The following is a 19,918-nucleotide window of genomic DNA, read 5'->3' as shown; positions in this document are numbered from 1 at the left end:
GCTGGTGCGGTATAGAGAGTGTTTTTTCCCTCAAATTCTCCAAAGAAGATTTAGGGATGAACTGTAACTGGGGTGGTATAGTGGGGTGAGACAGGTAACTGGAGGTTCTGGAATGTTTATATCGCTGTGTGAGTGGTAGTTGGATGAGGCTCCTTGGGTAAGTTTGGAGACGAGTATAGAGGCCTTAAGTGGCTTGGCATTGCAACCCCACGCCTTGCCTATCTCGACCAGATAATAATCACCACTGCTACCTATCTGAGTTAGAATGGTAGGGCGGTAACAATCAGGTCTGAGCAACAAACAATAAGGACAAACAAGGCATCAATGCGATAAGTACATAGTGTAGCATCCTTGTGTATATACGAATATGGATGCTAGTAGCTGGGCAAGATTCAAAAAATTGATGAAAAACGCAATAATTCTCTTGTGCCAGCTGAGATAGATCTGGCTATAGCTATTAGATTCGAGAAGTTTTGCTTCATTTTATTACTACATTTAGGCTCTTAGTCAATCCCTCAGTATCTACGGTGTGGATACTGCCTGTAGGAAAGGATATAGGGCGGATACATGCGTAATAATGTATGCGCGCTGGAATTGGGATCCCTTCACGGAAAGCTAGCTGAGTACATGTATTAGCCGCATGATTCAATCATACATCTCTGAGGTTAAACACAGACAGGTACATCTACATGTATGTATAGTTCTAGGCCATAAATCATGGGAAGGCGCGGCGTAGCAACCTCCCGGGCCACCACGACTACCCACCCAGCAACCACAATTGATCCTTTGGAGAGCTGGTTTTTCGTATAGTTGTTAAATAGTAGCTAAATAAAAATAATTTGACATTTAATATCTTGTGTACCAACCCCCTTGCCTTTATAATAGCTCTATTCTCCTAGGCATGCTCTCAACTAGCTACCAAATAAATCATCAGGTAACAGTTCCCAGCAATGAATTAGACCTTCCTCCATGAGGGGCTTTAATACTTAAGGTGATCTAGTACCATATGCTAAATGGGGGTACTGTTGATGGTAAAGCATCTTGAGGTGTACCCAAACATGTTCAATGAGATGGAATAGGCAAGCCAGTCCTCCAGAACATCTACCCTATTCTCCTCCAACCAGAGTTGTAAGACTCCGGTTTTTTGCCACAGCAGGGAGGCTGGTCATTCCCTCCTAGCTGTCTGGCGGGGTACATGGTCTCTGGGCGCCATCGGTGGTGGTGAAAGATTTTGTGTTCAGGCGTTGCGTGCGACCTCGCGCCCCTCGCGCCTTCCCATGGTGCTGTACCTTAAGCTGCTCAACTTAAACAAAGACACTTATAGTACAAGGCTCTGGCATTAAGTGAGCGAACTAAATGGGGTATTGGCTGGTAAGGATCCGTTCACTCACTTAATGCCAGAGCCTTGTATGTACTGATTTTGAGATATAACATCGTCTGCCACTTGATACCGTACTGACTAGAAACAGCCAGCAGGTACATACTTGTAGCCTCGCAACCTCAATTGCAAACTCTCTATGTACACCTCCCACAATTGAAGCCTGTACAACACGAGAACGTTCTCAGTCACAAACTTAACAACCAATCCTCTGACTCATTGAAGTTTGTAGATCCCGACGAATAATAGATTGTAGACAGAGTAAATACTTGTATATAAGTGACTACAATATTAATTGGATACAGTCATACATATAAGGAATAAGGGTATTGTCACCCCAGGAACGCGACCGGCCAGACAACAACCACAAGCTGAGCTTAGGGCGCCCATATCTATCTCAGCACAGTACCATCCCGCACCCTCTCGTAAGCCGCAAGTTTTACAATCCATAGACACATACAGCCATAGCCGTAGCTGGAACCGGAACAGAAGCCAATCCAGATCCCCCAAACAACTCCGCCTTCCCCCAAAATTTACCTCAAGTCGTACTTATTATATGTCCAGCAACCCCCCCGTCGGAGTGTTAGTTGTCCCATTTGCGCATTCTAGGTTAAGCTCACAACCGGCGCTGGCCCCCCGATGGGGGAATGTTCTTACTGTGTAGCCCGGCTCCACGGGTTTAACTGCATCGCACGTATACCTATATCTCCGGGCCCAGGAAGGCAGGCCCCGCAAGTACACAAGCGCACAACTTTAAATGTTTGCGCAACCCGGGATTCCGCGCTTGTGGCGCAGCTTCTGTGTATGGCGGCGGTCCTCGTTGTTGGGATATGTCGGTGCTGCATACATATTGGTTTCGGAACTCCGGACAAGGATGGATGGCGAGTGATATCCTGTGCACAAAGGACGATTAAACAAAATTATAAAGAGCCAAGCACTAACAATGTTGATGCGCAATATCATGATATCCAACAAGAAAGAAACTTTTAATTTTCAACGAAGCCGCTATCTAGGTATTTATCTAGGTATATATATGTATGATCGTAAAAAGGGACAAGCCAGAAGCCACCACCACCCCACGATCTAAAAACACAAAAGGCAAACCCCCGATATCCCCTCTACCCATCCAAGACCTCCAACAACCCACCCACAAGATGCAAGCTCCCCGTCACAAACACCTGCACCTCACCCTTCGCGCTCAGCTCCCCCACGACGCCGACCGCCCCCTCAATCGTGGCCCCGACATGCGTCTCCGCCTGCTTCCTCCACGCGGCGGTCTGCTCCTTCCACGCCGCTTCGAGCGTCTTCTGGACTTGCAGCTCTGAGACCTGTGTGGGGTTCGTGTTCATCGAGACCAGGTCGGCCTTGTAGCCGGCGTCCTTCCAGGTGACGTTTGTGCAGAAGATTGCGTGGTCGAAGGGTGAGACTGCGGCCAAGGAGGTGGCGAGGGAGCAGATCAGTGCGGTGGAGTCGCGGGTTTGCTGGTTGAAGATTAGGACTCTTGTGGTGGTTGCGTTTCTAGTAGTGTTAGCTATGGGGAAGGCAAAATAGTAAAAGAGAGGGAGGGATAGAGGGGTATTTACTTATCAACTCTACCAGAGAACCATTCACCCGCTACAGAAAGCGACTCAACGGTATGCGCGCCGTCGATGCACCACTCCACATTCCCCTCCACCTTCACCTGGCACCTCCCCGGCCACACGACCTCCTCCAGCCCCTTCCTAAACCGCTCCGGCAGCACCTCAGTCTCCACCGGCGCGCCCAAACACCCCAAATGCTCCGCCGCAATCGCCACCGCCAGCGACGCATTCACCTTCTGATACTCCGCCGGCAACCCCAGCCTCACCTCCCCGCTCGTAATCTGCGGATGCACGCCCACCACGGTGACCCCCGCCGCGCCCCTCTCCTCCACCCTCGCCCGAATAACGCCCAACGCGCCCTCCGTCTGCGGCGCCGTAAACATCGGCCTTCCCGCCTTCAGGATCCCCGCCTTGTGCCACGCAATCTCCTCAATCGTGCCCCCGAGCACGCCCACATGGTCAATCCCCAGGCTCGTGATCCCCGTCACCGTCGGCCGCTCAACAACATTCGTAGAGTCATAACCGCCGCCAATGCCCACCTCCAGGATCGCCGTGTCCACGCCCTCGCACAGATACGTATGGAACGCCACGAGCGTCAGGAACCGAAAGTACCCCGGCTTCGCAGCGGGATCGTGGCCCTCGGCGCGCGCCGACGCCTCCATGCGGTCCCACACCTCGAAGAAGTACCGCGCGAAGAGTTCCTCGGGCAGCGCCGCGCCATTAATCTGGATGCGCTCGCGCACGGCGCGCAGGTGCGGGGAGGTGTACATCCCGATCTTGGTGATGGGGGAGGGCCGGTACTGGGAGAGGATGGAGGAGATGAAGGCGCATGTTGAGCCCTTGCCCTTTGTGCCGGCGATGTGGATGACGTTGAGCTTTGTGAGGTCGGAGGGGGCGTGGCCGATGCGGCGGAGGGACTCGACGACTTGGGCGAGGAGTTGGGAGTCTTGTTTCTTTGTGGAGGTGCGTGCGGACTGGAGGGTGCTGAAGTTGGTTTGAAGGGTGTTGAGGGCGGTGACTGCGTCCTGGGTGTGCGGGTGGGGTGCGTTAGTGGGTGATTGTGTGTGTTTTTTTGGTGGGTGGTGGGGTGCTCACGCTGTAGGTTCTTTGGGGGGGAGAAGAGGTCGTGGTGGTGGAGGGGGAGGATGAGGTTGCCATTGTGCTGCGGTATCTGGGAGTGTTGATGTTGTTGGTGCTGATGCGAATACTGATACTGATACTGATACTGATACTGATGCTACTTCTTGCACTTCCAGCGAAGGAGAAGAAGAGAGTTTTTGGTGGAGATACCAGTTTGCAAGCAGCAGAGAGTGTGAGCAAGCGGGAAGCGCTGGTGTGGGGTATGATGCGGGGGAGCATATACCGGCAGCTGTGGTTGGCTGGTGAGGCGCTGTGGGAAAGAAAGCAATTATGATAATCTATTATCTATGCGACAAGGGTTGTTGGGTTTGTGTGAGTGCGATGTGAGTGAGTGTTTGTGATCAGTGGACCGTTGCTTGCTGGTTGCCTGCTGCTGCTGCTGCTGCGACCGAGTAAGACTTGGTGATGCAGACAGAGAAAAATTTGAGGTCCCACTTGCAGTACTTTTGGTACTGGGTACCGATAAGCCTCTGCCCGTCCGCAGTGGTGTCCGGCCACTTGGGTGGAGTTGGGCCCTGGGACTCTCACTCCCTGGCCGCAGCCAATCGGCGCTGTACCCTAGACGTTTAACGGTTCAAGAGACAACCCCGAGGCCTGTACCTAGCAACAGTTATCGGTGCTTGCTTTCAAAGCAAAGATCCTCTACATACCATGCACAGGCGACCCGGAACTCCTTCGATCACTTCACGCAGGTACATGTGTGCCAGTCTCGCGTAACTTTGATCGTTCGGAGGGATTAATAATTCCGACTTCCTTATCTGGGCTGTGTGTGCAAAATGTCCCCGTTCAAGTAACTAAAGGAGGTTTGTATTCGTCCGAATAGAGTTATGTCGATCCTTCCCATGGGGCAATTGTTCCTCCGCCTGCCTCATGTCACCGACCTACCGCAGTACTCTACGAGTCTACTCATACGCCCCCCCATGCCCGATCCCTCATTCCACTCATTCCACCATCCATATCCCCCACACAAAGCACAGAGATTAATTTATACCTATCTCTATCTATCTATGCACATAATGTACGTACGCCGGTATAAGCTGATAGGTACTCCCCATCCCAGTCAGTCACTACCAGAGTCAAGAAATAAAAACCCGCTTTATAATCACTAGCTTATAAATTGCCCGCCAAAAAATATATCCGCCCACTTTCTTGTGTCACTGGTCGTCAAATTAACAATTCTCTCCACATGTACCTACTATTAACGAACGACCCTGCCATTGAGGCCAAAAAAAAATTGATGTTCCCGCCCTGCTAGCTCCGGAGTTAAATAAAAAACTAGCTAGGGTGTATATGCGAGTGCATATACAACAAGTGTTAACTGTTGTTGTCTAATTGCATGTGTTATGGCATCATGGGCTCGGTGAAAAGCTACTCCATTTTTTTCTTTCTCTTTGCGCCTAAGACTAGTGGAGTGATTGCTAATGCTTTGGAGATGTGGGGGGCGTATGTATATAACGGGGCCCATATTCCTGCTCCGTGATGTCTATCTGATTCTACAGCGTTGCAAGTCAATAGTCACAAGTAACCCGATCATTGACCCTCTAAACCCACCTCTAAGAAATTAAAGAAAATGTCTACTGCAATCGACATCCTCTCCACCCCCGTAACGCTACCATGTGGGCTCGTAGTCCCAAACCGTATCGTTAAGGTACACACTCCCCCCACCTCCCCATAGAGAGAAGCGCCATCAAAAGACTAACCTATCCCCAGGGCCCCATGGCCGAAAACCTCTCATCCGGCACCTCCCACCACCCCAACGACCTCCTCAACACCGTCTACCGCATCTGGGGTGAAGGCCAGTACGGCATGCTCGTGACCGGCAACGTCCAAGTCGACCCGCGCTTCCTCGGCGGTCCCGGCGACGTCACCTTCTCGCCATCGGACCTCAAGAACCCCGTCGCCCTCTCGGCATGGAAGATCTGGGCACACGCCAGCCAAGACTCGGGCACGCCCACCATTGTGCAGCTGTGCCATCCGGGGAGACAGAGCCCGTTCGGCGCCGGCACCAGTGGCTTCTTCACAAAGAATCTTGCCCCGAGCGCGGTGGGGCTCGACATGAAGGGCGGCTTCCTGACGAAGGTGGCCCAGGCGCTGCTGTTTGGAACGCCCAAGGAGATGACGTTGAAGGATATTGATGAGGTGGTGGAGATGTTTGTGAATGGTGCGAGAATGTCGTACTTGGCGGGGTTTAAGGGTGTGCAGTTGCATGCCGCACACGGATATCTGATTACGCAGTTTCTGAGTCCTAAGGTATGTATACCCACCTACTCCCCGGAGGACATAGTAAGAAGAAGTAGAAACTGACGGTAAAAATTAGATCAACAGGCGTACCGATGCCTACGGCGGCACCCCCGAAAACCGCCTCCGCTTCATCCTCCGCATCATTGAAGAGACCCGACGCGCCACCAGCCCCGAGTTTTGCATCGGCGTGAAGCTCAACTCCTCCGACTACCAATCCATGGGCATCACCGACGAAGAGGTACTCGGTCAGGTCGCCGCGCTCGACGAGGCCGGCGTCGACTTTATTGACATTTCCGGCGGCACCTACGAAGACCCGCGCATGGCGCAGGAGTCGAGCGACAAGCCCGTGCGCGAGTCGACAAAGCTGCGTGAGTCGTTCTTCCAGGAGTTCTCGGAGAAGGCGAGGAAGGCTGTCAAGAATGGGTGCGTGATCATGGTCACGGGAGGGTTCAGAAGCCGTGTAGGTATGGCGGCGGCGGTGACAGACGGCGCTTGCGAGCTTGTGGGCATTGCGAGACCGGCGTGTTTGATCCCCGATGTGCCGAAGAGCGTGTGGTTGAACAAGGACCTGCCGGACGAGGAGGCGGTGGTGAAGGCTGTCAAGATCAAGGGCGGGAAGTGGGTCTCCAAGCTTCCAATCGTGGGAGTGGGGATGCAGAGTCTGTGGCATGGAATGCAAATCGGTAGAATCGCGGTTGGGAAGAAGCCAGACTTGGATTTGAAGATGTTTTAGATTGCTGGTTAATTGGGTTTGAGAATATTTGCAACTGGTCATGTAGAGCATCCTCTTCTTTCTTTTGTTAGCCATGTTTTTAGATTCATGTATTGGGGGTTTTCTTTGTTCCTTTTCTAGATATCACAGCACTGGCGGTACAGGTCGTATATAATCGAACGAATCAGAAAATAACCGTCCCAAAAAGATGTCAGTGCTGCTTACCATGAGATTCTGAATATCGTATAACAGTTGATAAGGGATGTGAAACAAAGACCCATGATGAGCCACTCGAGTGGCATGTAGCGCGCATGTTTCGATCTTCGGAATCAACGAGAGAGGAGACGGGAGTGATGAGCCGCTTCATTATTATCGGATCGTGATGAATGGGATGATCATTGCATCACAGGCAAGTCAGAGAAAAGAAAGAGAATAGGCCGTTGTCAATAGAACTACATAAGAAACAGGACAACAAAGACAAAGGACAGCAAGATAGCAGGGCAGGACCACGAACCCTTTACTGGCCAACCCGCCTATGAGCAGCCAACGTTCAACATTCATTCGTAGGCTCGGATTCTTACTGCTGAATGGATACATGTATATGCATCTCGAGGCGCACATGCACAAAGAACAGAATCGAAGTGCCCCAGTACACTCTGATAAAAAGGCCAGCGACGATTCGATCAGAGATAGCGCTGGATCTGATTCTATCAACAGACTTATACATAGAGAACCTCCCCTACATGCATCTATCACTATAGGCCCCATACCAAGTCACGTCTCTTCGGTCTGCCATCACCTTGCGACTTTAATTCTTCTGAGATACCAATTCATGTTTCCGAAATCATACTAATCTTCCTCCGGATCCGACTTGACATTCATATATCGCGTCATAGGAAATCACTCGATACCAAGAAACCACAAGTTGACTGCATTCGAATCTTGGAGTTGACATGCATGCAGTGTAAGAAAGTACTTATAAAATATTTTGTAAAATATAGCAGTGGGGTGCAAATGGGACACATAAAAATTATTTCCCCATGGCAGCAAGAAATAAGGTGATCAGTCTTATTTCCCCCCAAGGTGGGTGTCGAACACACGACCTGGCGGTATTCGGCACACTCAAGAACTAAGGTAGCAGCCCTGACGACTCTTGCGCCAGGCGTGATGGTGGCTCCCAGCCCATTTCCTTACTTGAGCCAACTAATGTAGGGTTAGGTGTATCCCTTTGGCCCTCAGGTCAAGTCTCAACTCATAAGTCTAGCCAAACCAGGCTCGAGTATACCATAACCGGCAATTCAAATAATGGATTTATATCAATAGAATGCTTTGGCAGGAATTTGAGAGCCTTTCGGAGCGGAAAGCTCCACATTGGGTTAGACTTATGAGTTGAGAATGGGCCTGACGGCCAAAGGGATTTTTTTTTTTTTAAAAAAAGAAAGAAAAATGTACGATGCCACGGATTTTTTTGTTATATTATATAACTTAAAGTACTTGTACAGTCGAATATAGCTATAAGGAAATTTCGAAAAATTGGGTCGGAACTAACCCTTATAGCGGGAGTACATTCCTTATGGGAAATTAGGTTAGGTCTGTATCAGTTGGTTTCCGGGTTAAGGGACTATAAATCAATGGAGACTTGGCCTTTCTATAAGAGATGTACGCACAAAAAAAACACTCAAGTTGCTAAGGGCAACGGGTTAGAGACTCTAAGGTCAAGTCTCAAGAAGCTTGAGGTCATAGAGGCAGCCTCCCTTTCAAATTGATTATGCATTACTGCCATTGTTTTACGTAACAGGGGCCTGCTGGTTAGTTAAGCTATACAGACTTTGGGTGTCACAAGCAATAGACGGACAATGATTTCTTGGCCAGGTTTTTGTGAACTCTTTAGAAACCTCCGTCCTTGGTTACCAGCCCATACACCCCAAACCCCAAGTTCCGCGGAAAGAAAAGCCAATGACCCAAAGAAACTTCTAAAAAATACCGCAGAAAAGAACTGCCACACAGCGCCAATTCTATCGCTATGTATATCTAGATACAAAAATTACTCCATCCCGAGCCCATGTCCCAATTACTGCCTTCACACCCACCTCAACCTACCGCTCTCTGCTCCTCCCCCTCCAAAAGCTGCTTCTCGCCCCCCTTCCCGAGGACCTCCTCCGCCTCTTCTCAAACGCCTCCACCATGATATTCACAATCTTCGGCGCCACCGCCCCGCTCAGCGCCGCATACACTGGGTTCTTAAACGCAAACTCAATGTGGAGCTCAACCTCACTTCCCTTCCCCTCGCCCCCCTTCGGCCTAATCTCCCACCGTGTCTTGAGCGAGCGGAAGAGCTCGTTCTGCGAAGCGTCCGCACGCACAATCAGCTTCGCGGGCTCGCACTCGACCTTGCTGCGGAACGTCTCGTCGTAGCTTCCCCAGCCCACGCGCAGGTCGGCCTCAGTGGGCAGGTTGTCGTGCGCAGAGTACTGCGTCACGCGCGAGCCAACGCAGTAGGGGAGGAATTTGTGGTAGCTGTTGATGTCGGATACGAGCGTATACAGCTGGCCGGCAGCGTACGGGAAGGACCGCACCTCGGAGAACTTTTGGGCGCCGCCGCTGACGCCGGCGATGTTCAAGAAGGTGCGGAGGAAGGGGGATTGGGGAGGCCGTGGGACGGTGAGCTTGGGGAGGCGGAGTGATATCCGGGGTGGCATGGCGGGCGGGTTGGGTTGGTAGGTTGGTGGGTTGGTAGGCTGGTGATGATCTGTGGTTTGGAGGTGGGGAATGTCTTACTTTAAGGACGTCAGAGGTGTTTCGGAAGGTAGCTTTACTTGGAGTAGTGAAGGGCTGCCAAGAGTTGTTTGGAGGCTTTTTGGGAGACGGTTTTTTGTTGAGCCTCGAAACAGAAGTGGAAAAGGTGTCAAGGCTATCATTGTTTCTGCACAGGGAAGAAGCTGAGGAAATGGTCAAATCGAATTATTGCTGCCTGCATGCATGCATCATAGTATTTAATGCGACAGTGATGAGTATGTAGAAGACATTCGATTCAACAAATTCAACTCCGAATCCGCGCGGAGCAATTAAGCTGTGGTTTGCACTATCAATTGTTAAAGCACAATTAAGTTCTTTTGCAAATCCACCAATCGAATCTGCCCTCCGCTCACACAGAATTATTATATGCGATCTGCAGCAGATAACTCCCAACATCCGTTTCATGCGTGTTTCAACGGAACAACGATTCTCCACCATTCGGACTCTGAGCCTCCAGGGATATTGTTCCGCACGTGTCAGTGAACATACATAAGAACACGCCGCATATTTCCACACATCCCAACAATTTGCATAGGTGCTCCGATCAATCCCTCAACTACTGACTGGGTTTAAAAAGAAACCCATCCCCCTCGATCCCTCCCCTCTGATCCCTACTACGATCACGTCTCCCTCCATATAAATATAAATAATTATCCCCAGAAATCTCACGATATCTAAGCAATCAATGGAGCGCTCACGAGCAAAGAGGTCCTTCAAGGACCAATAGTGAGTTTCCCCAATTAACTCTCGCCTATCACTCAATGGAAAACTTACTAAAGGCATATAGCCTTATCGCCTACAACGCACTCTCCTGCGTCCTCTGGTTCGGTGTTCTCGGCCGCACCATCCTTCTTCTCCCTCTCGTGGGCCACGAGAACGTCTATGGCGGTGTCGGCGAGTACACCAAGCTTACGCAGACCCTCGCGCTGCTGGAGATTGTCCACATAGTCCTCGGGCTCCTGCGCAGTTCGCTCTTCACCACGATTGTGCAGGTCTCGTCCCGCATCCTGCTCGTGTGGGGGGTCGCAAACCTCTTTGAGGCGCCTCAGGAATCGCTGGCGTACAGCACCATGCTCATTGCGTGGTCAATCACGGAGGTGTACAGGTACAGCTACTACGTTACGAACATTCTGGGCCGCACCCCCGGGTTCTTGACCTGGTTGAGGTATAACACGTTTTTTGTCCTGTACCCGTTGGGGGCGGGAAGTGAGGCGGTTTGCATCTTCCGTGCGTTGTCGGAGGCGAAGGAGTTCAATATCAACTATTACTACTTCTTGGTTGCGGTTTTGCTCACGTACCCTCCTGGTATGTTTCCCAAGTGCGGTTTTGTTTGCTGGACGAGAGCTGACTGGTGATGCAGGCCTGTACAAGCAGTACACCCACATGATTTCTCAGCGCAGGAAGAACATCAGGGGCAAGAAGAGACAGAACTAGATGCCTAAACCTCACTCTGCAAGTGCGCTTCGAAGGTCGATAGTAGTCAGGCTGTGTTATTTGGGCAGGATATTGGACACGTGGTAAGATGTAGGAGCAGAACTGAGATTTGTCACTGCGCTTCACATTAGATACCAAGGGAAATCTTTTGTTTTTACGCCGTATTATTAATGCTTCATCGACCGGTCCGTAGAAATATAGATTTCAAAAAGATTCTTGTCAAATTTTCGCTTGAATTTAGTCCTGAGTCGCATGTCCTGCATTTTGGTATTAAGAACGCCCTCTCTTCCCGTTCATTGTCTACATTCTTCCCTATTACTGTCTCCAAAAGTCCCGCAATCCATAAAAATTCGAAGTTGTGCGCTTAGTCTACATCAACGCCCTTCACTCTGAGCTCCTTCTTGGCCTGCTGGATTTCCTGCGATTCCACTCCGTTAGCTTTTGTCGCAAGAGGCATACATAACCCCCAAAACATACCGTAACAAGCTCATGGTACGCGGCCTCTGTGTCGTTAAAAGTAAAGATTCCCCATCCCAGGGAGAAAAGAAGATATGCGCCGAACGAAACGAGCGCCCAGAACGGAAGCTACAAGTCGCGCACGCATTAGCATAGCTCAGAGCCAATATTCAGAGCGGAGCGAGGTAGAACATACAACTGGGATAATCTCTTCCTGGACCTTTGCCGGAAACGGGATCAGGCCAAGAAACGCCGCGAGGTAGAGCTAGAGGAGGTTCAAATCAATACTCTATTCCACAAGATGTAGTAGATAGGGGGATACACACGGAGCTGAACAGCAGCAAGGCAGAGATGGTTTCGATCGCGCGAGTCATTGTAAAAGTTTTAAGATATAAACAAAAACAAGGTTTGTGAAAGGAGCGTGATTGAAAGCGGGTAGGTAAGTGTGTTGCAGGAGGATTGGAAAGATGCAAGTAAAGGAGAGTGATGATGATTTCCTGTGGCTGTTTCGGGGGTGGTTAGGTTAGGTGGCCCTTGCAGTGTTGGCACGCTAAGCTAACGTGCCCGTCAGCTGCTTCCCACGTGTGATAGCGAAACATCTTATATTTTTTGCTACCCCGCGATTGAACGCTGCAGCCATCATCATCACTTCGGTCGGTTTCTTACTTTTTCTAGCGGTACACGAAGCTTGTCGGATCGAAAAAAATGGCATCCCAGGACCCAGTGCAGTGCCTTACGGAGATATTCAAGGCAGAGGAACAAGAAGGCAAGGATTTGGTCCCGGTACTCGAGATGTTGAAGGCACTGAGGACTGGGGAGGATAAGAGCCCCGAGAAGGCAGAGGAAGACACGGAGAAGCTGAAGCAGGCAGTAAAGGCTTGTGCAGATGCTAGTCGTGATGGTAAGGGATTATAGGTTTTGCAGAGCTGCTATATTTCACACGGAGCACTCATAGCTAACTACAAGTGCCGTGTAGAGGAATGGCGTACGCCAATTGGCGAAGCTCAGATACTCACATTCTTCCAAAGTGTACTTGCATCAAACTACGAGGATCATGACATTTGTCTACACTCTCTCCGTCTTCTTGGGAACTGTTGCGCCGATAATGGTGATTCTTACCCTTCCCCGGTTGTTGGGAAAATCCTAACTCAAATCCAGACAAGAACCGCCAACGGGTTATCGATAATCCGGAGTCCCTTACCCCAATACTTGAATGTATAAAAAACTCAGATTTACAAAAAGTTGGGCTTATGGTCCTCCATAATATTTGCCTAGACTACGGTTTGTTCCTCGCCAGTTATGGAAGTAGCTTGGGTAAAGCTAACTCTTCAAGAGAGCCCTCCCAGTTGAAAGCTATCTCGGACGGTGCATGTCCTGTTCTACTAGAAATAATCGGACGTAAAGGGTTCCTAGAAGATGAGGAGCTTGACTACTTTGGCCGTGTCCTCGAGCTACTTCTTTCTCATGGTAAAAATCCACCCATGCCCTCGAGGAACTACCACTCGCTGACATAAAGTAGATGCCGGAAGGGAAACTTGTCCCTCTCGAGTCCGAAGACATTCCTCTCTCTCGCCATTTCCCCGCTATGCTCATTTGACGATCAGCTCTCACTCTCCACGCTAATGTCCTCACTCCTCACCTCGTCAGAATTCCAAACCACCCTAATCTCTTCTGACCTGTTCCCACAAACTCTCGATCTTTTCGAGAAGTCATTTACCCCCCGGAATCCGACTCGGAAAAGCAGGATGCTAAACTCATTGCCCACGCCCGCAAAGCTCTTCTAGAGAACATTGGTGACTTGTCCTCTCATAACGACTTCCGGGATGCATACCCTCTTTCTAGCCCGTCATCGCCCGCGTTCGGGGCTGGCTGAGCGAGACGGATGATGAGAAGATCGACTTGACTGTAGCTGCCTGTCTTATTCTCGGTAATATCGGTCGTAGTGATGAGGTTTGCAGCAGTCTGGTGCAGGAGTATGAGGTGCACAAAGAGCTGTTTGACATCATAAGACGTACGATCAAGAAGTACAACGACGCTAAAGCTGCGGCTTTGACTAAGAAGGAGAAGGCAGTGTCTATTCCAGAGGGAGAGGAGAAGCCAGGTGCGGGACAAGGTGCTGTGGCAGTGGGAGTTCTCCATGCCGCAACGGGAGTGCTAAAGAACCTTGCAATCGCGAAGACGAACAAAGCGGTGCTTGGAAGTGCAGGTGTATTCGACCTGATATGGGACATGTTGAGCATGGAGGGGGTGGGAGTGGGACAAGTTTGGTATTCGGCTGTTGGATTAGGGAGATTGGTCTGCGTTGATTGCAGTGAGTTCAGCCTCCTTGGTAGATGGCGTCATCAATAATTACTCACTAACTCATGCATCCTTCCGCAGTTGAAAACGTAACCCTCGCACTGCAGCCATCTCCTGAGAGAGACGAAAAAACAATTCTTACCCGCTGCCTTGAGATTTACAACACTGCGGAAGAACTACCCACCAGAACCGAAATCGCACGAACCATCGTTGCAATGTTCCGTGTTCTCAACGCCTCTTCCACTTACACTTCCGCCTCCCCCGAATTGGAGAAAAAGCTCTACACTCACAACATCGCGGCACCTCTTTGGGCTATGATAACCCAGGACAAATGGCCTGTCGTCCGCACAGAAGGGCTGTTTGGACTGGTCATCATGGCGAGAGGTGCAGCTGAGAGCGTGTGGATGGGATGCGGCGCGGAAGAGGAAAAGGCGTTGAAGGAGCTCAAAGCAAAGGACCTTGATAATGCCATTATCCTGATGTCTGAGATCAAGAAGAATCTGGGTGATGACGCGGATGATGGGGTTGGGGAATTACTGGGAGTCTTGGTGGAGAAGAAGGGGGGTGATGTGGCGGCGGAAAGTGTGGCCAGGCTGGCTATCTAATTATGAGGTGTTTAGTATTTGGGGGGAGATTACATAGTTTGAAGGTTTCAATTCATATCACTTTTTTTTTCCGCTAACGATTGCTCTTTCGCTACCGTAATTACGAACAGAAAGTAAGATGATGGGGAAGACTTTGCAGTGGATGAAGCTGATTTTCTCTCGGAACCCCCAGGCTCGTCTCGATATACATATTCCTCATGAGATTATACAATAGTACGGCGCCATACGAGGCTAGGGTTAGTAGGGATATACGCATAAGTATTGGCTGCAAGGTCAACTGCATGTACTTGCATGTTTTCCCGTTAATCCCAAGCACACTAGCTTCGATGGTGTAGTAATGCCATTGCTTCCTTGTGTTGATTCTGCTCAGGTCGAGTTAAGCAGGGTATCGAAGATTTGATTCCTCCGAGAGACTTTTTTCATTTTCATTATTTCTTTAACTTAGAAGAAGTGGCGCGGGAGACAGTGCCTGCTTTGTTGGTGAAGGACGTTTGATGTTGGGGCACCATTGCACTAAGAAGTACTTTATACACCTAACCCTACGCTGGCTGGCTCAAGTAAGGAAATGAGCTGGGAGCCACCATCACGCCTGGCGCAAGAGTCGTCGGGGCTGCTACCTTAGTTCTTGAGTGTGCCGAATACCGCCAGGTCGTGCGTTCGACACCCACCTTGGGGGAAATAAGACTGATCACCTTATTTCTTGCTGCCGTGGGGAAATAATTTTTTATGTGTCCGGTTTGCGTCCCGCTGCATCTTTTTTTTTTTTTTTTTTTTTTTTTTTGTATGTAGATTATCACATAAGCAGACAAAATGTACCAAGTACAACAGCTACAGCTACAGCTTTACGCCCGTGACTGGTATATACTTTGTAGGGATTAAAGGAACCTCTAGCTAATGACTACGATCCTCGCGAGCTCATTCTTCGACCTGCAGGCCTAAAGGTTATTGCCTCACAGGCCATCACTCGGGTATTATAATGATTTAGAAACCCTCGATTTGGCGAGCGGGTTCTTGATAGAAGTCAAGTTATGAATATCCTAAGGTTATTCTGATCTATAACCATTGTATATAGGCTCCCCAGGTGTGTAGAATAGATATCGATATTACTAGATAGACTCCAGCTCTGCCCATCAGTGAGGGTTTATGCTAGGTCCTTACCTCTGGTGTGGTGAATCACAGACGCAGCGATGACGATTATAATTGCTTTTGACGCTGTTGACTTTGGCTGGAGAAGAGATAGGGCGCTGTTTCGGCGATTATGCACCCAGGCTTCAACTGCTGGTAGGTGTGTTCGTATAGAAAGCCCTTTTTTCTGCGTACGTTTGGATACCTTGCTTTGCTTCTAGGAGGAAGCCAGGAAGAAAGTGGATGACTTATGGAGATGGAGATGGAGGAGAGGTTAGGGGCCGATATTGGTGGGAGTGTGCCGCGTGCGCTTGGAACATGGCGCGTCACTCGATACTCAGCGACAAGGGGCCTACACACTGCCAGGATGCGACCGTCGACACCATTTCTGCAGCAACTACGATCATTACCGCCCACCACCCAGCACAGCAATCATCCACTATTCACATTCACCCGACAATTAACAAAGCACAGCCATAAATACCCCCAATGCTGCCAATCTCGATATATTAAACCACGCTATCCATTCATTAGCCATTTTAAAAACAAGAGAAAAACTGCACACTCAATCTAGATACGTGGGCGCCAATAATACAAAAAACCACCACTACTCCTCCGTGAGAAACTACGCAGCAGGCACCTCCGTCCGCCGCCTCTTATCCCCATCCCCCGCGTCCTCATCCCGCCTCCTCGGCGGTGACCGGGCCCGCTTCCTATCCCTATCCCTATCCCTATCTCTGTCGCCATCGTCGCGCCGTCGGGGCGGTGACCGCGAGCGTCTTCGTTCCCGGTCTCTGTCGCCGGAGTATCTCTCTCGGCGGTCGTCTCTATCCCGCGGGGCGTCTCTGGCTCTGCGATCACCCCGTTCCCGGTCGTTGGGCGGCCCGCGTCTGTCTCTGTCGCCGTCTCTGGCTCCACTACCACGGTATCGGTCACCGCCCCTATCACCACCCTCACGGTCTCTGCGCGGTCCCTCTGGAGGTCGTCGATCGCCAAAGTCGCGGTCTCGGTCGTTTCTCGGCGGCGGCGGAGGGCCGCGGCTATCTCTTCCCCCCTCACCACCGCGGTCTCTCTGCCTGTCCTTATCCTTATCAGGCAAGAACCTCTCATCCTCCCTCATCCCGCCCATCTTCTCCGCCGCCCTCTTGTTACTCCCACTCTTCTCAAACCACGGGCTCCCCCCGCCCGTCAGACTCGTATCCTCGGCCGTCAAATGCGTCCACCGTGTCCTCCCCCTCTTCCCCACCTCGTCACCACGCACCTGCATATACTTTGGCAGCACATCCCTATTCTTGACCTCGTCCTCCACCGCCGCCGTCGCATAGTTCTTCTTCATCACCTCCGACGCATCATCCTGGTAGAACGCGCCCTTGTGGTAGTACTTCTGCAGGAACCCCATCTGGCCCCGGCTCTCCTTCTTCTCCTCCCGCTGCCGCGCAACATACTCCATGTCCTCGCGGCGCCGCAGCTCGGGGTCCATTGTGCGCCGCCGCTCAACCTCCTCGCGCTCCTTCTCGATGGCCTCGAGCGCCTCGCGCTCCCGCTTCACGCGCATCAGCTCGCGCAGCTTCCACGCTGCGCGCTCGGCGGCCGGGTCCAGTGCATCGGTGTCGTCGACGCCTGTGGCGTCCTCGTCGTCGTTGTCGTCCCAGCCTTTGCGGCCGGCGGCTTTGGCGAGGAGGTCGCGCTTGATGTGCTCCTCGAGGAGGGCTTTGGATTCCTCTTTTGCGCGGGCTTCTTCGTCGGCTTTGCGTTTCTGGATGGCCTCGGGGTCCTCGGCGGGGGTGTTGCGCTTGTTCTTGGGGATGAAGGTGGGGCGCAGGAGGAGCTTCTTGGGCGCTTCTTCTTCGGATTCCTCTTCTTCAGAGTCCTCCTCCTCGGTGTACTCGCTGCTGCTTTCCTTCTCCTCTTCTGCTGCAGCGGCGGCAGCTTCTTCTTCAGCGGCGGCGGCCTGCGCGGCGAGGGCGGCGCGCGCTTCTTCTTCCTTGCGGGACTGCTCGAAGCGTTTGTTGAGGTCGACCTTTTTGAGGGCGGAGGAGACGATGGCGGGGGTGGAGTCGGCTTTTGTGGTAGTTGTGGTGGTGCTGGGGACTTTGGGGGGCGCGGACTCGGAGTCGGAGGCGTCGCTGTCGGAGGTGTCGGAGGTGTCGGAGTGCTCGGGCGCGGTGGGCTTGCCGGGGCGGTAGCGCGCGGGCTTGACGGGGTTTGCGGTCATGCGTTTGGGCGGCATGGCGGCGGAGGGGGGGGGGGGGGGGGAGTATGGGGAGAGAGGAGTGTGTTTGAGGGGACCGAGGGATTGGGGATTGTATGTGTGTCTCTGGTGTCTGTATGATATATCTCTCTCTGGGGGGAGCTCTGGCTGGCTGTGCTGGACCGAGAGCTGCAGCTGAGAGGAGAGGGTTGAGGGGATAGAGAACTGCTGGACCGAGAACCAAGAGCTGTCAGCTGTGTCTTCTTTCTCTGTGACGCCCGATCTGGCTGAGGTCACACAACACTTCCCCGTTACCCGGCCGTGCAGAGCCGCACCGCCGCAGCGTTTCTCAAATCTTTTTTTTCTCGTTCAGTCGCAGAGAGAAATTGCTAAACACCACGACCAGAACCCGCAATTGCAGAAACCTCACCAGTCTATATCTTCTGATATAGCAATTACACACAATGTCCACCACCACCGCAATGGACACCGACCCCGCCCCCACCCCCAAAGTTCAAGTCCAATTCGTGACCCGCCACGCCGACATCGCCGTGCCCCCCGCGCCCATCCTCGTCCCCACAAACCTCAAGCGCTACGGCCTCTCGCAGATCATCAACCACCTGCTGGACACTCCCACGCCCGTGCCCTTCGACTTCCTCGCCGCAGGCGCCTTCCTGCGCTCCTCGCTCGACGAGTACCTCACGCAGCACGGCCTCAGCGCTGAGAGCGTCGTCACGCTCGAGTACGTGCGCGCCGTGGTACCCCCCAAATTCCGCGCCGCGTTCCAGCATGATGATTGGGTGTCGAGTGTGAACACACTCTCCGCCGATGGGGATGCACCGCTCATCTTGTCGGGCTCCTATGATGGCATCGCGCGCGTGTGGAACATCAGCGGCCAGGTGGTCGCTGAAGCGTCTGGCCACACCGCGGCCATCAAAGCCGCCAAATGGACGCCCAATGGCGCCGGCATCGTAACAGCGGGGATGGACCGCACGCTGCGCCTCTGGTCCTGCGACCCCGAGTCCTCCGCCATCACGCCGCTCGCCGAGCTCCTCGGCCACAAATCCACCGTCACCCACCTCGCCGTCGACCCGCGCAGCACCCACATCCTCTCCGCCTCCTCCGACAGCACCATCGGGCTCTGGTCCACCACCCCCGCCACCTCCCTCCCCCCGCCCCATCATCCCTCCTCCCGCCCAAGCCCTCCAAGAAACGCAAAACCACCTCCACCACCACGACCATCCCGCGCTACGGCGCCCTCGCGCTCCTAACCGGCCACACGGGGCCAGCCTCCGCCGTCGAGTTTGACGGGAAAGACGCAACAGTGGCATACTCCGCCGGGTGGGACCACACCATCCGCACATGGGACCTGGCCACGCACCGCCTCGTCGACACGCGCACGACGCAGCACCCGGTCGCGAGTATGTGTGTTTTACCATCGCTGTCGCTGCTGGCGGCGGGGAGCACGGCGCGGCATATCACGCTGCATGACCCGCGCGCGGGGGCGAGCGAGGTGGCGGCGGGGGTGCTGAGGGGGCATACGAACTGTGTTGCGGCGCTGTGTGCGGGCGGGGAGTGGATGATGGCGTCGGCGGGGCATGATGGCACGGTGAGGGTGTGGGATGTGAGGGCGGTGGGGAGTGGCAGTGTGTTTGTTGTTAGGAGGGAGGGAGGGGGTGGGGAGGGGGTGACGGGGAGGGAGAAGGTGTTTGCGGTGGAGTGGAGTGGGGTGGGGATTGTGAGTGGGGGGGAGGATAGGAGGGTGCAGATTAATGAGACGCCGACAGGGGCGGAGGGGGTGGAGCCGAAGTTGTAGATACCGGAGAGAGGGGGAGGGGGAAGGGGTTTGTATTATATTAGAATAAAAGTTAATGATTTTGTTTCTGGTTTTGTGGCTTTCATGGAGCTTGTACTGTAGCTGGGTCGAGTTTCATTGATAGTGATTTCAATCGTGCTCTCGCT

The 19,918-nt window shown here is 52.4% G+C and overlaps 8 protein-coding genes across 8 annotated transcripts; 4 read left to right on the top strand and 4 right to left on the bottom strand.

Moving 5' to 3' along the window:
- Positions 1-2,496: 2,496 nt before the first annotated feature.
- On the bottom strand, positions 2,497-4,116 carry LAJ45_03177 (uncharacterized protein; the record flags this gene model as incomplete). The annotated part of the gene is made up of 3 exons (XM_046112765.1): positions 2,497-2,896; positions 2,962-3,983; positions 4,054-4,116. The coding sequence occupies 3 exons, from the start codon at positions 4,114-4,116 to the stop codon at positions 2,497-2,499; spliced, it is 1,485 nt and encodes a 494-aa protein (XP_045974254.1).
- A 1,552-nt stretch (positions 4,117-5,668) lies between these two features.
- LAJ45_03176 (uncharacterized protein) lies at positions 5,669-7,072 on the top strand (the record flags this gene model as incomplete). The annotated part of the gene is made up of 3 exons (XM_046112764.1): positions 5,669-5,746; positions 5,809-6,348; positions 6,416-7,072. 3 exons carry the CDS (start codon positions 5,669-5,671, stop codon positions 7,070-7,072), a joined length of 1,275 nt encoding a protein of 424 aa, XP_045974253.1.
- A 2,075-nt stretch (positions 7,073-9,147) lies between these two features.
- LAJ45_03175 (uncharacterized protein) lies at positions 9,148-9,750 on the bottom strand (the record flags this gene model as incomplete). The annotated part of the gene is made up of 1 exon (XM_046112763.1): positions 9,148-9,750. One exon carries the CDS (start codon positions 9,748-9,750, stop codon positions 9,148-9,150), a length of 603 nt encoding a protein of 200 aa, XP_045974252.1.
- Positions 9,751-10,532: 782 nt separating this feature from the next.
- Positions 10,533-11,281, top strand: LAJ45_03174 (uncharacterized protein; the record flags this gene model as incomplete). Its single annotated transcript, XM_046112762.1, has 3 exons — positions 10,533-10,573; positions 10,635-11,152; positions 11,208-11,281. The coding sequence occupies 3 exons, from the start codon at positions 10,533-10,535 to the stop codon at positions 11,279-11,281; spliced, it is 633 nt and encodes a 210-aa protein (XP_045974251.1).
- Positions 11,282-11,645: 364 nt separating this feature from the next.
- On the bottom strand, positions 11,646-12,111 carry LAJ45_03173 (uncharacterized protein; the record flags this gene model as incomplete). The annotated part of the gene is made up of 4 exons (XM_046112761.1): positions 11,646-11,699; positions 11,759-11,866; positions 11,934-12,002; positions 12,064-12,111. 4 exons carry the CDS (start codon positions 12,109-12,111, stop codon positions 11,646-11,648), a joined length of 279 nt encoding a protein of 92 aa, XP_045974250.1.
- A 331-nt stretch (positions 12,112-12,442) lies between these two features.
- LAJ45_03172 (uncharacterized protein) lies at positions 12,443-14,854 on the top strand (the record flags this gene model as incomplete). Its single annotated transcript, XM_046112760.1, has 9 exons — positions 12,443-12,638; positions 12,714-12,845; positions 12,896-13,018; positions 13,073-13,204; positions 13,257-13,285; positions 13,580-14,048; positions 14,117-14,619; positions 14,751-14,753; positions 14,813-14,854. The coding sequence occupies 9 exons, from the start codon at positions 12,443-12,445 to the stop codon at positions 14,852-14,854; spliced, it is 1,629 nt and encodes a 542-aa protein (XP_045974249.1).
- A 1,536-nt stretch (positions 14,855-16,390) lies between these two features.
- Positions 16,391-17,995, bottom strand: LAJ45_03171 (uncharacterized protein; the record flags this gene model as incomplete). The annotated part of the gene is made up of 1 exon (XM_046112759.1): positions 16,391-17,995. The coding sequence occupies one exon, from the start codon at positions 17,993-17,995 to the stop codon at positions 16,391-16,393; it is 1,605 nt and encodes a 534-aa protein (XP_045974248.1).
- A 425-nt stretch (positions 17,996-18,420) lies between these two features.
- LAJ45_03170 (uncharacterized protein) lies at positions 18,421-19,772 on the top strand (the record flags this gene model as incomplete). The annotated part of the gene is made up of 2 exons (XM_046112758.1): positions 18,421-19,026; positions 19,086-19,772. The coding sequence occupies 2 exons, from the start codon at positions 18,421-18,423 to the stop codon at positions 19,770-19,772; spliced, it is 1,293 nt and encodes a 430-aa protein (XP_045974247.1).
- Positions 19,773-19,918: the final 146 nt, after the last annotated feature.

This window comes from Morchella importuna (genome assembly GCF_003444635.1).
Source record: "Morchella importuna strain M04M26 chromosome Unknown Morimp01GS006, whole genome shotgun sequence".
NCBI lineage: Eukaryota > Fungi > Ascomycota > Pezizomycetes > Pezizales > Morchellaceae > Morchella > Morchella importuna.
This window is presented reverse-complemented; position numbering and strand designations above follow the sequence as displayed.